The sequence below is a fragment of the Astatotilapia calliptera genome, chromosome 18 (genome assembly GCF_900246225.1).
Source record: "Astatotilapia calliptera chromosome 18, fAstCal1.2, whole genome shotgun sequence".
Lineage (NCBI taxonomy): Eukaryota > Metazoa > Chordata > Actinopteri > Cichliformes > Cichlidae > Astatotilapia > Astatotilapia calliptera.
This window is the reverse complement of record NC_039319.1, coordinates 20,640,661-20,653,428: the sequence shown is the minus strand read 5'-3', so window position 1 is coordinate 20,653,428 and position 12,768 is coordinate 20,640,661. Positions and strand designations below refer to the sequence as shown.

At 38.6% G+C, this 12,768-nt stretch overlaps 3 protein-coding genes across 3 annotated transcripts; all 3 read right to left on the bottom strand.

The window, feature by feature from the left end:
- Window positions 1-3,263: 3,263 nt before the first annotated feature.
- On the bottom strand, window positions 3,264-4,743 carry LOC113010950 (C-C motif chemokine 20-like). The gene is made up of 4 exons (XM_026150251.1): window positions 4,556-4,743; window positions 4,331-4,439; window positions 4,135-4,209; window positions 3,264-4,046 (listed from the first exon to the last, which is right to left on the bottom strand). Exons 1-4 carry the CDS (start codon window positions 4,620-4,622, stop codon window positions 4,007-4,009), a joined length of 291 nt encoding a protein of 96 aa, XP_026006036.1. The 5' UTR covers window positions 4,623-4,743; the 3' UTR covers window positions 3,264-4,006.
- A 3,381-nt stretch (window positions 4,744-8,124) lies between these two features.
- LOC113010968 (C-C motif chemokine 20-like) lies at window positions 8,125-8,853 on the bottom strand. Its single transcript, XM_026150280.1, has 4 exons — window positions 8,719-8,853; window positions 8,488-8,596; window positions 8,316-8,390; window positions 8,125-8,227 (listed from the first exon to the last, which is right to left on the bottom strand). The coding sequence occupies exons 1-4, from the start codon at window positions 8,783-8,785 to the stop codon at window positions 8,179-8,181; spliced, it is 300 nt and encodes a 99-aa protein (XP_026006065.1). The 5' UTR covers window positions 8,786-8,853; the 3' UTR covers window positions 8,125-8,178.
- Window positions 8,854-11,513: 2,660 nt separating this feature from the next.
- Window positions 11,514-12,399, bottom strand: LOC113010967 (C-C motif chemokine 20-like). Its single transcript, XM_026150279.1, has 4 exons — window positions 12,260-12,399; window positions 12,064-12,172; window positions 11,892-11,966; window positions 11,514-11,803 (listed from the first exon to the last, which is right to left on the bottom strand). Exons 1-4 carry the CDS (start codon window positions 12,324-12,326, stop codon window positions 11,755-11,757), a joined length of 300 nt encoding a protein of 99 aa, XP_026006064.1. The 5' UTR covers window positions 12,327-12,399; the 3' UTR covers window positions 11,514-11,754.
- Window positions 12,400-12,768: the final 369 nt, after the last annotated feature.

Genomic DNA, 12,768 nt, shown 5'->3' with positions numbered 1-12,768 from the left:
TAATAGTGGCCGTGAGCGTGGCTTCGGACTGTCATTTGGGATGGATTCATGCGACAGGAGAAAACGCTCGGTTTGTTCAGCCTTGTTGGTGTCGCCAAAAGGCGCAGCTGATGGCAAGAGACGATAAATAAAAGTGTCATCACAGTTTTGTTGAAATTAAACTCGGAAAGTTATCCAAACCATAAAATGTATAAAGGGAACAGTGTGAAAGCCCACATCGTGTGAACCAGTGTGTAAGAAGCTGGGATGCTGAGAGACACGAGAAGAAACCTCGGGAACAGACTTGAGCTGGAAACAAATCCAAGTGTTATTGAAACGTTGTTTCACAGCACCTCAAAGTGACACTACCCCCATCTAGTGCTGAGCTGTACACACAGCCTCCCTCTAACGATGTGGAAATCATGTATCATTTATTTAGCATAGAGTAGCTGAGGGAAACTGACCAACCACAGCCGAGTATTTTGGTTAGCTTTAATTTTTAATTGATCTTGGGTTTTTTTTTTTGTTTGTTTTTTACAGAAGTGCATTCCTTGTCATTAATCTTTAAAATTTTAAATTGCTTTGGAGCATTACAGAAAAAAACAACAACATTAGAGTGTTACAGTTAAATCATTTCCAACCCTGGCTTTGGTTTGGTGTAATTAAAAGTGCTACATAAATTGGGAATTATCAATTTGTTGAGATAAATAATTTCTACATCACATTAGTATTGAGAAATTAATGTGCTCAAAAGCAGACAGCATATGTGTAATTTCAGTGGGCTAAACAAGCATACTTTGGATTGATTGTCAGGTAAATATGTTGTTATTTTCATTCTTCTTCTTATTATTATTATTGTCATTATTATAGTACTGTATAAAAGCCTTGAGCCAGCCGTCATGTTTTTACAGTTCTCTTTCATGGAACTAGACTAAAGTGGTCTCGCACTGTAGTTTTTTTCTTTGGACATCGGTTGCTTTTTCACTTCTGACCTTGTTCTATGAAGGATTCAAGCATAAAAAGGGCAACGAACTCCAGGGATGAACCAGTGTTGTGTCGGACAACTTGTTAAAGAACAAATGTTAAAAACGATCTTTACCCACTTTGTTATAAGATGCTTTCTTTAAAAGACTCTATGATAATGATGATAGTAAGTAGGGACGGGTACCGGTTCTGACATAAACGGTAGTAACCAGACCGAAAAGCAGCGCACATTTCGGTGCTTTTTTTTCCTGAGATGTCACTTTGGATTCTATAGCCAATCATTTTAGGTTTCCGAGGATAGTAGGCGGGCCCAGGTACGTACGTTCTTTTAGAGCAGAGCTACAGATTAAAAACGCCCAAGGCGAAGCGGTCAAAGTCTGGCTGTACTTCACAGCAAAAGATGCAAACTCAGCAGCCTGCAACAAGTGCTTTAAGGTGATACTGTGCAAAGGAGGTAACTCCTCGAATCTGTTGAAACACCTGGTGACGTATAGCATTTTGTTATACGCCGAGAAATGCTGCGAGACCTCACACCGGGCACATCTACTGCGGGTGTGGTGCCTGTTATTGGACCCAGAGTTAGCAACATCCCCCAAAAACACGAAGAGGAGAGTCCTGGCCCCTAGCCCTGCCAGTGTAGCAGAAATGATGACGGATGATGACGGCAGCAGCAGCCGTTCTTCTCTGCATGAGTAGCTTCATGTTGTTCGTGTGTAATTTACGTTGAGTACACTAACCAGTTATTACATTAATGCACGTAAGGTGAACTAGCAAACACCTTTGTAGTTACATGCAGCTGTGGTCTTGTTTGATGTCAGATACTCCCTGCACCCTGGCCAAAAAGGCTAAAATGACCAAAGAAAAAGTGGAAAACAGTTAAACATGAGAGGTTTTAGACAAAGTGTGTTTTTTCCATTGTTTAAGCACTGCTTCCAGCCAAGAGTGATGCCATAAATCCCCCATAGCTGCAGAAAAGGCTAACATTGTTATCTTTTTACAAAAAAAAACAGCTGAACATGAGAGGTTTGTGGACCAATTTTGTGTTCTCCATTCTTTAAGCACCGGTTTGAGCACCGTTTAAGCACCGGCACCGTTTCAAAAGTACCGGTTTGGTACTGGTATCGGATAAAACCTAAACGATACCCATCCCTAATAGTAAGTGGTGTTGGGAATTATGATCACAGATAAGTACTGTCAGATTTTGGCCTCCTCAGAGCCCAGACCAACAGAATAAAAGACGGCCAACATCCAAAGAAGAGCTTTGAATGTCCTTCAAGCCTGGAGAATTATTCCTGCAGACTACTTAGAGATTAAGAGAAAGCTCCATGAAGAGAGTTCAGCCAGTGTTGAAGAATAATGCCGGTCACACCAAATACTGACTTTCAAGCTCTTTAGAATTGTACATGTTGTAAAGACCCACCTTTTAGCACATCCCAGCACACCCACTCACTTCACCAGATACACCTTGTTTAGTTCTCTCACCTTTGATTGGGTGTGGTGCTTGTCCTTAATTGCACTCACCTGTCACACATAATATAAGGACTGCATTCACTTTTGGCTCACTCCTTCTTCACTCCCACACGGGGCGGCAGCAGAGGTGAGGTTCTGTTTGGGGTTTTTATTTTATGTATTGTTTAAGGTAATGAGTAACTTAAATCTCTGTTTTCTTTCAGCATTGGCAGTCCATGTGTGTCTTTCCTTCCTTCTTTGCTTTATTGATTTGAGAATAAAAGGAGAACCCTGTGAATGATTAGATGACTGCTTTATTCTTATTCTAATCGGATGAGCCCATGATGCTGATTACTTAAACCCTGAGCCTTCCTTCCTTCATAACAGTACATACTCTGTTTTTGATTTATATACTTTATATAGACTCTATTTCTATTTATGTCTGTACATGTTTCAATAAATCGTTGCATACATCTCTCACTTTTCTAGCTAATTTTAAAGAAATTAGGGTTTGCTCAAGACCTTTGCAGAATATTGAAAATGTGCTCCTGACAGCACTTTGCAGCTGTACAGTCCTTTTGTATTTCTTATTTTGTCTACTTAAAAATCTTTCCCTCATTGCCATATTACATTATTACCATTAAAAAGATAAATTGCTGTTCTTTAATATTTACTCCATGTCTTACCCACAGACGCTTACCACTGCAGCCAAGTTTATCGTAGTGAGTAAAACTTAACACTAAAACCAATCAAATTTTTAAAAAAAATCTAATTTTGATAACTCTGCTGCCTACAGGCTGTTTCTGAAGGAGCCTCGGTTCCTTGCATGCACAGAATCTAGCAAAATATAATTAAGATAAGACGAGAAATACTTTATTTATGCCAACAGCTGGGAAATGACTGTGTTTAAGCAGAAAATTAAATGGAAAATACAAAAAATGAAGATCTTCATAAATCAGAATATAATACAATAAGATTAAACACAAAATGAATGCAGGTAATGTGTAACGAGGTATTATACTAAGTCAAAGGTCAAACTAGCTTAACCACAGAAAAGCTACAGATTAAAATCAGGGCAGATTTCTCATCTAACTGTCAACAAAGAAATACCTGCTCTGCAACGTTCTTTAAAGAAACAGATCCCACATTGTCTTTCTGCTTATGTTACTGGAAATTCACCTATTAATGTTTAACGACTTCCTGGGTTTTTTATCACGTGGCACAGAACTTCCAGAAAACTTCTCACAGTGAGAACTTTCAGAGCTGGAATCTTTCAGCGTGAGAAGATAAACAAAGAACTAAGATAAAAGGAGGCATGCAGTGTCACGTGTTAATGTGGACAAATTCAACAGCACACAAGCAGAAGTGGTTTTAGACCTGAACAGGTACTCAATGTTTCCCTGAAACCACACAACCACTCATGGAACTGGTTACTCTTTCTCACCACAGCTTAATTCATGGACAACTCTTATATTTACAATGAATACAAACATTTAATATTACACAAGCTCTTAAAACTGAGTTGATATCTGCAGCATATTTGTCATTTGCAGCAGGCTCCATAAGACGCCGTTCACTATAAAACAGTGAGGAATCACAGGCTGCTGAGCTGGTGGATCCTCTGCGCTCTATTCCTAAAATGATGATAGATGGAGTTACTTCTCCTGCTGTTTATTAGAAAATCACAGTGTTTGCTCTTTATTCTGTTTCTAAAAATCTCACCTTATGCGATCGACACAGTTCATCACCCATCTCAGAGCTGGATTGGCGCATGCTTTCCCCTTCTTTGTGTAGAAACTACATTAAAACAAAGCAATATGTTAATATTTATACACCCACAGTAAACACTAATGTTGTGTCAAGTTTTTTTTTTTTAATTTTTAAAGCAGTTTGTTAAAGTAATTGTAATGATGCTCACATGATGGCATTGATGGGACACATCTCTGTGACAGTCTGGACTGAGTACCCCTCGATGGCTGAACATGGTAATCTGCCTGTCATGTACCTTCGACAGCAGTAACGATAAGCTGTGAAAGAAGGAAAGAAAACGTGTTAAATTAAAATATGTGTATGCTTATGTGTAAATGTGATTAAACAGACAAAAAATCAAAGAAAATAAGGCAAGAAGGAAACAAATACAAACCTGCTGATGTGTTTGCAGTCAGACAAACGGTAAGTGCGATCACCACCACAGCTCGGATTGGCAGCATGTCTTCTTCGTTTGTGTTGGCAGCAGTGACTCTGATGATGAAACTGTCTCGCCTTTTCAGGTGGAGTCAGAGAGGTTGTGCTGGTAAACCTGCTAATCACAGCAGCCTCATGTATACCTCAGCTCTAAACGCATCAACACATGTGACATCATCACAAAAAGTCCCAGCATTTTCCCGAGTTAAAGATAAAAAAAGAGGAAGCGGTGGAACAGGTGGAGCAGGTGGGAGTGGCTATAAATACAAACTACACTGTGTTAGTGTCTGCATACCTTTGTTTTGACTTTAGTAAGTATGCAAATATGTGTGCACATGTTTATTTCACAGATGATATCAGTAAAAAACAAACATTCATGATGACATATTTCCAAGCAGGTGAGGAAAAGATGGTGTTCTTGTTCCAGCAAAATTATTAAATGTTAAAAATTTAATATCAGTGCAAAAAAAGTGTTCTGTCTAACGGTTCTATATGCATGTATATCTACGATCATTTTTAGTTTTTTTCATTTCTATGTTTCAAACGTCTGTCCAGAAAAAGAATCCAAACTTTAAAATGATGAATGAATAAACAAAGCAACATATTATAAAGCTTAACACGCAGTATTTGGGAGGATGATGACTGGCATACCACTGGGACCACCATCACCTTCACCCTCCACATCTTCTCGAGCTCTTCTCTGAGCCCTTGGTATTTCTCGAGCTTCTCGTGTTCCTTCTTCCTGATATTGCTGTCATTTGGAACCACTACATCGATCACTACGGCCGTCTTCTTCTGTTAGCCACCACCATTTTGTCCGTCTGTATCTGGAAGTCCCACAGGATCTTAGCTCGGTCGTTGTCCATCACCCTTGGGGGCATCTCCCATTTTGACCTCGGGACTTCCAGGTTCTATCTATCTATCTATACATACACACAATTATAAATTTATATAAATGTTAAAGATATATATATATGCATACAAATATTGGGTCACATGTTAGGTTAACACTCCCTGACAAGACAAAAACTCCTGCAAAGCCAGCTCCTGCAACATGGGAAGTTTTATAAGGAGTGTCTTTGTGACTCACCAGGCAGTTAAAACAATTAAAACATAAAAGAGGCAAAAATAAAAACTAATACAGTGTGAGACATTCAGAAGCACATGGGGATTAAGTGTTTAAAGAGGATAAATTATCAACTAATGCAAAATTACAAATAAAAATGAAAATCTGTGGAGTTGGAGAGCTGGAAAAGGTCACGATGAACATGTAGCCGGTGTATCAGAGAAACTCAGGAGAGTTTTCGCCAAGCACAACATCCCAGTGTATTTCAGACCCAGCAACACACTCAGACAGAAACTGGTTCACCCGAAAGACAAAACACCAAAACACAAACTTAACAATGTGGTGTATGCTGTACAGTGCAGCGAGAAATGCCCAGACCTCTACATTGGACAGACCAAACAGCCACTTCACAAGCGCATGGCACAACACAGAAGAGCCACCTCCACGGGACAAGACTCCGCAGTCCATCTGCATCTTAAGGATAAAGGACACTCTTTCGAGGATGCCAATGTTCACATTTTGGACAGAGAGGGCAGATGGTTTGAAAGAGGAGTGAAAGAAGCCATCTATGTCCACTGTGAGCGACCATCTTTGAACAGAGGCGGGGGTTTACGACACCAACTCTCTGCCATCTATAATCCAGTTTTGAGATCCCTTCCCAGACGCCTTAACGCCCACTCACATCCTGGGCCATCTGACCTCAGGAAATCACATGATAGGGTGGGGTTAGGTTTCACAATGAGCTCACCCAAAACCAGGCTGATTGTGACCCACACCCATTTTCACACCTTGGCTCATGTGATTAGTTAGAGGATAATCAGGGGGTCCCTTTGTCCCTGTTTGGGGGGAAACTCCCACTGGGTTTAAATCTGGGACTCTCCACCATTTGACCTTAGAACTGAAGAAGCTTCTCGGATGAGAGATGAAACGTCTTCAAGCAACTCAAAGAAGTCCAGACGCTTTTCTTTGCAAGCTCCTTAGACTAGAGGTAGTAAACTATATTGCAGTTAATATATCTGATCAAACAAATACATAAATACATACAATGAAAAACTACTAGGAAAAAAAAGATAAGCATTTAAAACTATTACAAAGAAGTATAAAGCTAGAAGGCAACAAACAAAATGTCAAAACAGTTAAAGGAATAAAGAGACAGAAAAATCAAGGAGCCAAAGATTCAGGGACCACAATGAGATTTAAAAATAAAATTAATTAAATCAATTATACACAAAATGACCAGAAAAGACAACAAACTGCCATAAGAAACCATAAATTGGGTGATAAGAAGCCAGAAAATTGGAATAATAATATAGAAACATTTCCCAATAAAGCGATTATGAAACTGTAAATAATGATCAAGCAAAATGTGAAGTGACCATAAGAGCATAAGACATGCTGAACAGCCACGGTGTGTAGTGCAGAGTACCCGCAGTGGGTGGCAGTGCACAGCAGCACATGAAGGACTCGCCACATGACCGCTGTGCATCCATGCCATCTAAAAATCACTTTCACTCGCGTACCGATGTGGCCTAAAGCTACATTTGATTATCAAAGTGTTGTATAGCTGCTCAGAAAGTATCGCAGATGTTTCCAGGTAACAGGCCACATATAATAATGTTTCCGCTGCAGATGTAAGGTAAGATTCATATTAGCATCATAATATGGTAATACTATCCTAATACATTAAAACATTAACCCATATTACCTTATTGTTATGAGGTTACAACCACTTTAAAGTCAGTAAATAAAAATTCAAATGCACAGTTCTTACAATTTTATTGCTAGCAGTTTATCATATTGTCCTCGATATACTGCTGTACTAACTGGCATTGTTTTATTGGCATATGTTGTTTCTACATTTCCCACTATTCCCATTTTCTGGCCTCTTATCACCCAATTAGTCTAATATTGGTTTTTGTCAAACAATTGTGATTCATGATATGACCTTGATATTACTTTAGTAATTAGTAATAACGTCCTCTTTCTGTGTTATTACTGGGCTCCTTCCACCTCATTACCCCCACTATTGCATCATTATTACCAGCCTGTAGTAAAAAGTGCAACTAAACACCATCATCAGAGCTGATGACATCTTGTCTGCACAGAAATACCTGTTCTGATACATGCTTTAAATAAACAGCCTGTGACTTCCTCCTGCTGATGTCACAGGACTTTCATCTGCTATTGTTTAACAATTAGATTGCAGCACAGAACTTCCAAGCTGGAATTTTTCACTGTTACAAACTAGGAAACAAAATAAAAGGAGGAATGCAGCGCCACGTGTTAAATGTGAAAAAAACTCAACAGCACATAACGGGTAATAGTTTAGACTCATTTTATTTAAATGTATGTATAAAATCACAAAAACATATTCATAAATTACGCTTTTTTGCCACAACACTAGATGCAAAAACCAAAATCTGATATTTACAATGTATAAATTAATATTATACAAGCTCTTAGTTTGTTTTCTGTAGCTGGCGTCAGTGGTCTGTTTAAAAACCTCAGATGATCTTCTACATCTGCAGCTGTGAGCTGCGCTGGTGGATCCTCTGCGCTTTTTTCCTAAAATGATGATAGATGGAGTTACTTCTCTTGCTGTTTATTAGAAAATCAGAACACTTGCTCTTTATTCTGTTTCTAAAAATCTCACCTTATACGATTGATAGCGTCAATCACCCACTTCAGAGCTGGATTGGCGCATGCTTTCCCCTTCTTTGTGTGGAAACTACATTAAAATAAAGCAATATGTTGATATTTGCACACCCACAGTAAACACAAATTTCTTTCAAGCAGTTTGTTAAAGTAATTGTAATGATGCTCACATGATGGCATTGATGGGACACATCTCTGTGTCAGTCTGGACTGAGTACCCCTTGATGGCTGAATATGGTAATTTGCCTGTAATGTACCCTCGACAGCAGTGAGGATAAGCTGTGAAAGAAGGAAAGACCATTTGTTCATATAACAGAGGACAAAAAATAGTGCTTATGTGTAAATGTGATTAAACAGAAAAAAATTAAAGAAAATAAGACAAGAAGGAAAGAAATACGAACCTGCTGATGTGTTTGCAGTCAGACAAACGGTAAGTGTGATCACCACCACAGCTCGGATTGGCAGCATGTCTTCTTCGTTTGTGTTGGCAGCAGTGACTCTGATGATGAAACTGTCTCGCCTTTTCAGGTGGAGTCAGAGAGGTTGTGCTGGTGATGTGCTGATCACAGCAGCCTCATTTATACCTCAGCTCTTAGCGAACTAGAAAAATCTCAGCATTGAAAGTTAAAAATAAAAACAAAACAAAACAGGTGGAACATGTGGGAGGGACCTATAAATACACATGGATCCATGGATCTGCAGGCTTCTGAAATTGCACTGATTATGGAATGTTGTGATATTTATAGACCAAATATGTGCAGATGCTTACTATTTCACTGATAATATTAGTTTGAAAAAATTCCAGGTATGATTAAATGTCTGTTTCAAAACTATTTAAAGATTAAGTAGGCGAGATCACATTTTCCTTCTTATTCCAGGAAAATGACCGCAGATCCAGCAGCAACAAGCCATACAGCACCTGATGTAAAGTACTCAAAAAAAGACAAGCTTATGAAAAGCTCAAGTATGCCTGGGTAAATATACACTAATTTAAAGTTTTTGACTTAAAAGTAAGAAACTATATTAAACTCAATATATCTGATTTCATTTTTAGTCTTGCTGAAAACTTTTTAGTTGCATTTTTAAGAACAACACTAAACTACTGAGTTTTACATCAGCAAAGACAAAATTCTGATAAGTAAATGAGACTAAAGGACACAGTTTCTTAATAGTAAAAGTAATACTGACCCTCCAACCATCCAACCCATCATCAAACCAAACAGCTAACAATCCAGCCAGCCAAGCATGTGATAATTCATTCATAGAATGATTGGGATGCATTTCCAGTTCACTTTTTACCTGCAAAGATTATGGCTTTAACCAAACTAGTGTGGTTTACCTATTCAGAAGAAACAGTGTTTCAGCTAACCTTCTGCTGTGTCCTCTTCATTTTATTTATTCTACATTAAATAAATGTAGTTTTATCAGCTAAATGTTTGTAAAGGAAGGCTCCATGTGTTGCCACGGTGCAGTGGTTAGTACAGCAGCCAAACAGATGAAAAGTCCCAGGTCGCCAGCTGGGAGCAATACAAGCCAAGCCTCTGAGAATGGGGGAATACATACCACTGAAGCTACAAGTTTATTTTCAACCACACAGGAATATTGGAATTAGATGAACAAGAAAGTCCAGGTTGCTAGAATTCTTGACTAAATGAGGAGCTCTTTTTAAAGTCAGCAACAAAAGTCAAAAGCTGAGAATTTTCAGAAAGGCATTGCATCATGTTGTTCTGATATATCTTAAGGTTTGCCAATGTTTTCTTTTTTAGAGTGAAAAGCAAATCTTTTAATTTTGTGCATAAAGTTGACCTAGTAAATCTTTAGAAAAATGTTTGCACTGCCACAGTTTTTTCATTACTTTATTTTTGAGCCGGGTGTGTGTAATAGTGAACTTATAATGCATAGAATCCCTGCAGTGTGTCCCCTCAGTGTACCAGCAGCCCCACTTGATCATATCCACGTCACTGTGTTGTGATAAAGTGAGTAATTGTTAAAAAGTCAAACAGGATATCAGATGAAGCATGATTACCTTCTAAAAATGAATGTTATTCACATAATTTTGTGGTGCAATGTTAAATAATATTATTAAAGTGTAAAGCAACAATGTTAAAGTACTTGAGGGAGGAAATTTGCCCAAATTGAAACCGAGCTCCCTCGGCACACAGCTGCAGCAGCTTTCCTTTCTCCAAGTTTCATGAGTACATAATGTAGCTAGTCTGTGTTTTTAAATATAATGCAAAAGTGAAATGTACAGGAATGCAGCAAAGATGGTCACAGGAAGCTGAACCAGCCAAGCAGAGTGTGTAGGTGCAGCTCTGTCTGAGGACCTGGACTTCCCCTATTGTAGACTCCTCCCTGTTCTCTGGCAGCTCTGTGGTTCTGGCAAGGCCGCCGGAAAATTTCACCTGTCTTTGCCCGCAGGTAGGACTGTGGAAATGTCTCAGCAACTTCCTTGTTGGTTATCTGCCATTAATCAGGTGTTGTTGTCAAGGTCATGTGAATTAACATTTTCTGTTCGAAAGTACAGACAAGTTTTTTTTATGGTTTTTAATTGTAGAAAATTGACAGTCAATAAATCAGTGCATTCTTGAATGAGTGAGCAAAGAGTCTGTTACCATCAGCTCAACTGCCACCTGCTACCTGGCTAGACTTCCTTGGCTTCACTCCAGAATCATGTGACTGACAAAGACAAACTGAGGCGGATTATCACACCAGTTAATCATCACATTACTTCAAGTTTAAAGTTGAATGGGGTAAAGTTGAATGGCTTATATTGTTAAGCACTTTGTGCTATATAAATAAATTTGACCTTGACCTTGACCTATTAACACTAAAGTGGACAGAAAACAGGCAGTTATGCATTTTGCAGCTCTTATTTAAGCCTTCTAAGCCTTCCACTTCATCATAGCTGATGAAATACCTGCTCTACTACATGCTTTACATAAGCAGCTCCCACAACTTCCTCCTTTGAGAAGTTTCGTCAGTTATTGTTTAGCTGTTTTCTAGGTTTCATGTTATGACACAAATGTTTAGAGCTGGAACTCTGGAAAGATTAAAGGAGGAATGCAGTGTCACGTGTTTAGTGTGAAAAAATTCAACAGCGCATACGTGCTAATAGTTTTAGACCCACAAGAGGTACTCATTTTATTTCAATGTATGTATAAAACCACAAAAACAATTGCATAAATTACTCTTATTTAACACAACAGTACATGCACAAAACCAAAATGTTACAATTACAAAGTATAAATTAATATTATAGACCTCTTAAAACTGAGCTAATATGTCCATTGTATGACAACATCTTTCTTATTTACAGCAGGCTCCACATGATGGAGTTCACTGGACTATAAAACAGTTGCTGGATGCAAAGATCTCATAAAAAACTTGGTTTTCTGTAGCTGGCATCAGTGGTCTCTTTAAAAAGCTCCAATGATCTTCTATTTCTGCAGCTGTGAGCTGCGCTGGTGGATCTTCTGTGCTTTTTTCCTAAAATGATGATAGATGGAGTTACTTCTCTTGCTGTTTATTAGAAAATCAAAACATTTGCTCTTTATTCTGTTTCTAAAGATCTCACCTTATGCGATCAATAGCGTCAATCACCCACTTCAGAGCTGGATTGGCGCATGCTTTCCCCTTCTTTGTGTGGAAACTACATTAAAATAAAGCAATATGTTGATATTTGCACACCCACAGTGAACACTAGTTTCTTTAAAGCAGTTTGTTAAAGTAATTGTAATGATGCTCACATGATGGCATTGATGGGACACATCTCTGTGACAGTCTGGACTGAGTACCCCTTGATGGCTGAATATGGTAATTTGCCTCTCATGTACCTTCGACAGCAGTCAGGATAAGCTGTGAAAGAAGGAAAGACAATTTGTGACTAAACAAGAAACAAATCATAGAAAGGCAAGAAAGGACAAGAAAGCAACAAATACGAACCTGCTGATGTGTTTGCAGTCAGACAAACAGTAAGTGCGATCACCACCACAGCTCGGATTGGCAGCATGTCTTCTTCGTTTGTGTTGGCAGCAGTGACTCTGATGATGAAACTGTCTCGCCTTTTCAGGTGGAGTCAGAGAGGTTGTGCTGGTAAAACTGTTAATCTCAGCAGCCTCATTTATACCTCAGCTCTAAACGCATCAAGACATGTGACATCATCACAAAAAGTCCCAGCAGAGGCACAAGTAGGAGGGGCGTATGAATCCACATGGATCCACACAACGGCAGTGTTTGGAAACATTTGTTTTGATTATGGAAATTTATGGAACAACTTTTATTTAACACTTTTCCAGTCTTACAGTGTTTATGCACATACACACACCTGTCACAAAAAGGTAGTGTGATTACTTATTAACTGTGTAAAAACGTGTAACTTTTGGGAGGAATTGATTTCAAACCAGCTCAGTAGGAAGCAAGGAATTATAATTATGGGCAATTTAAAAGAAAAA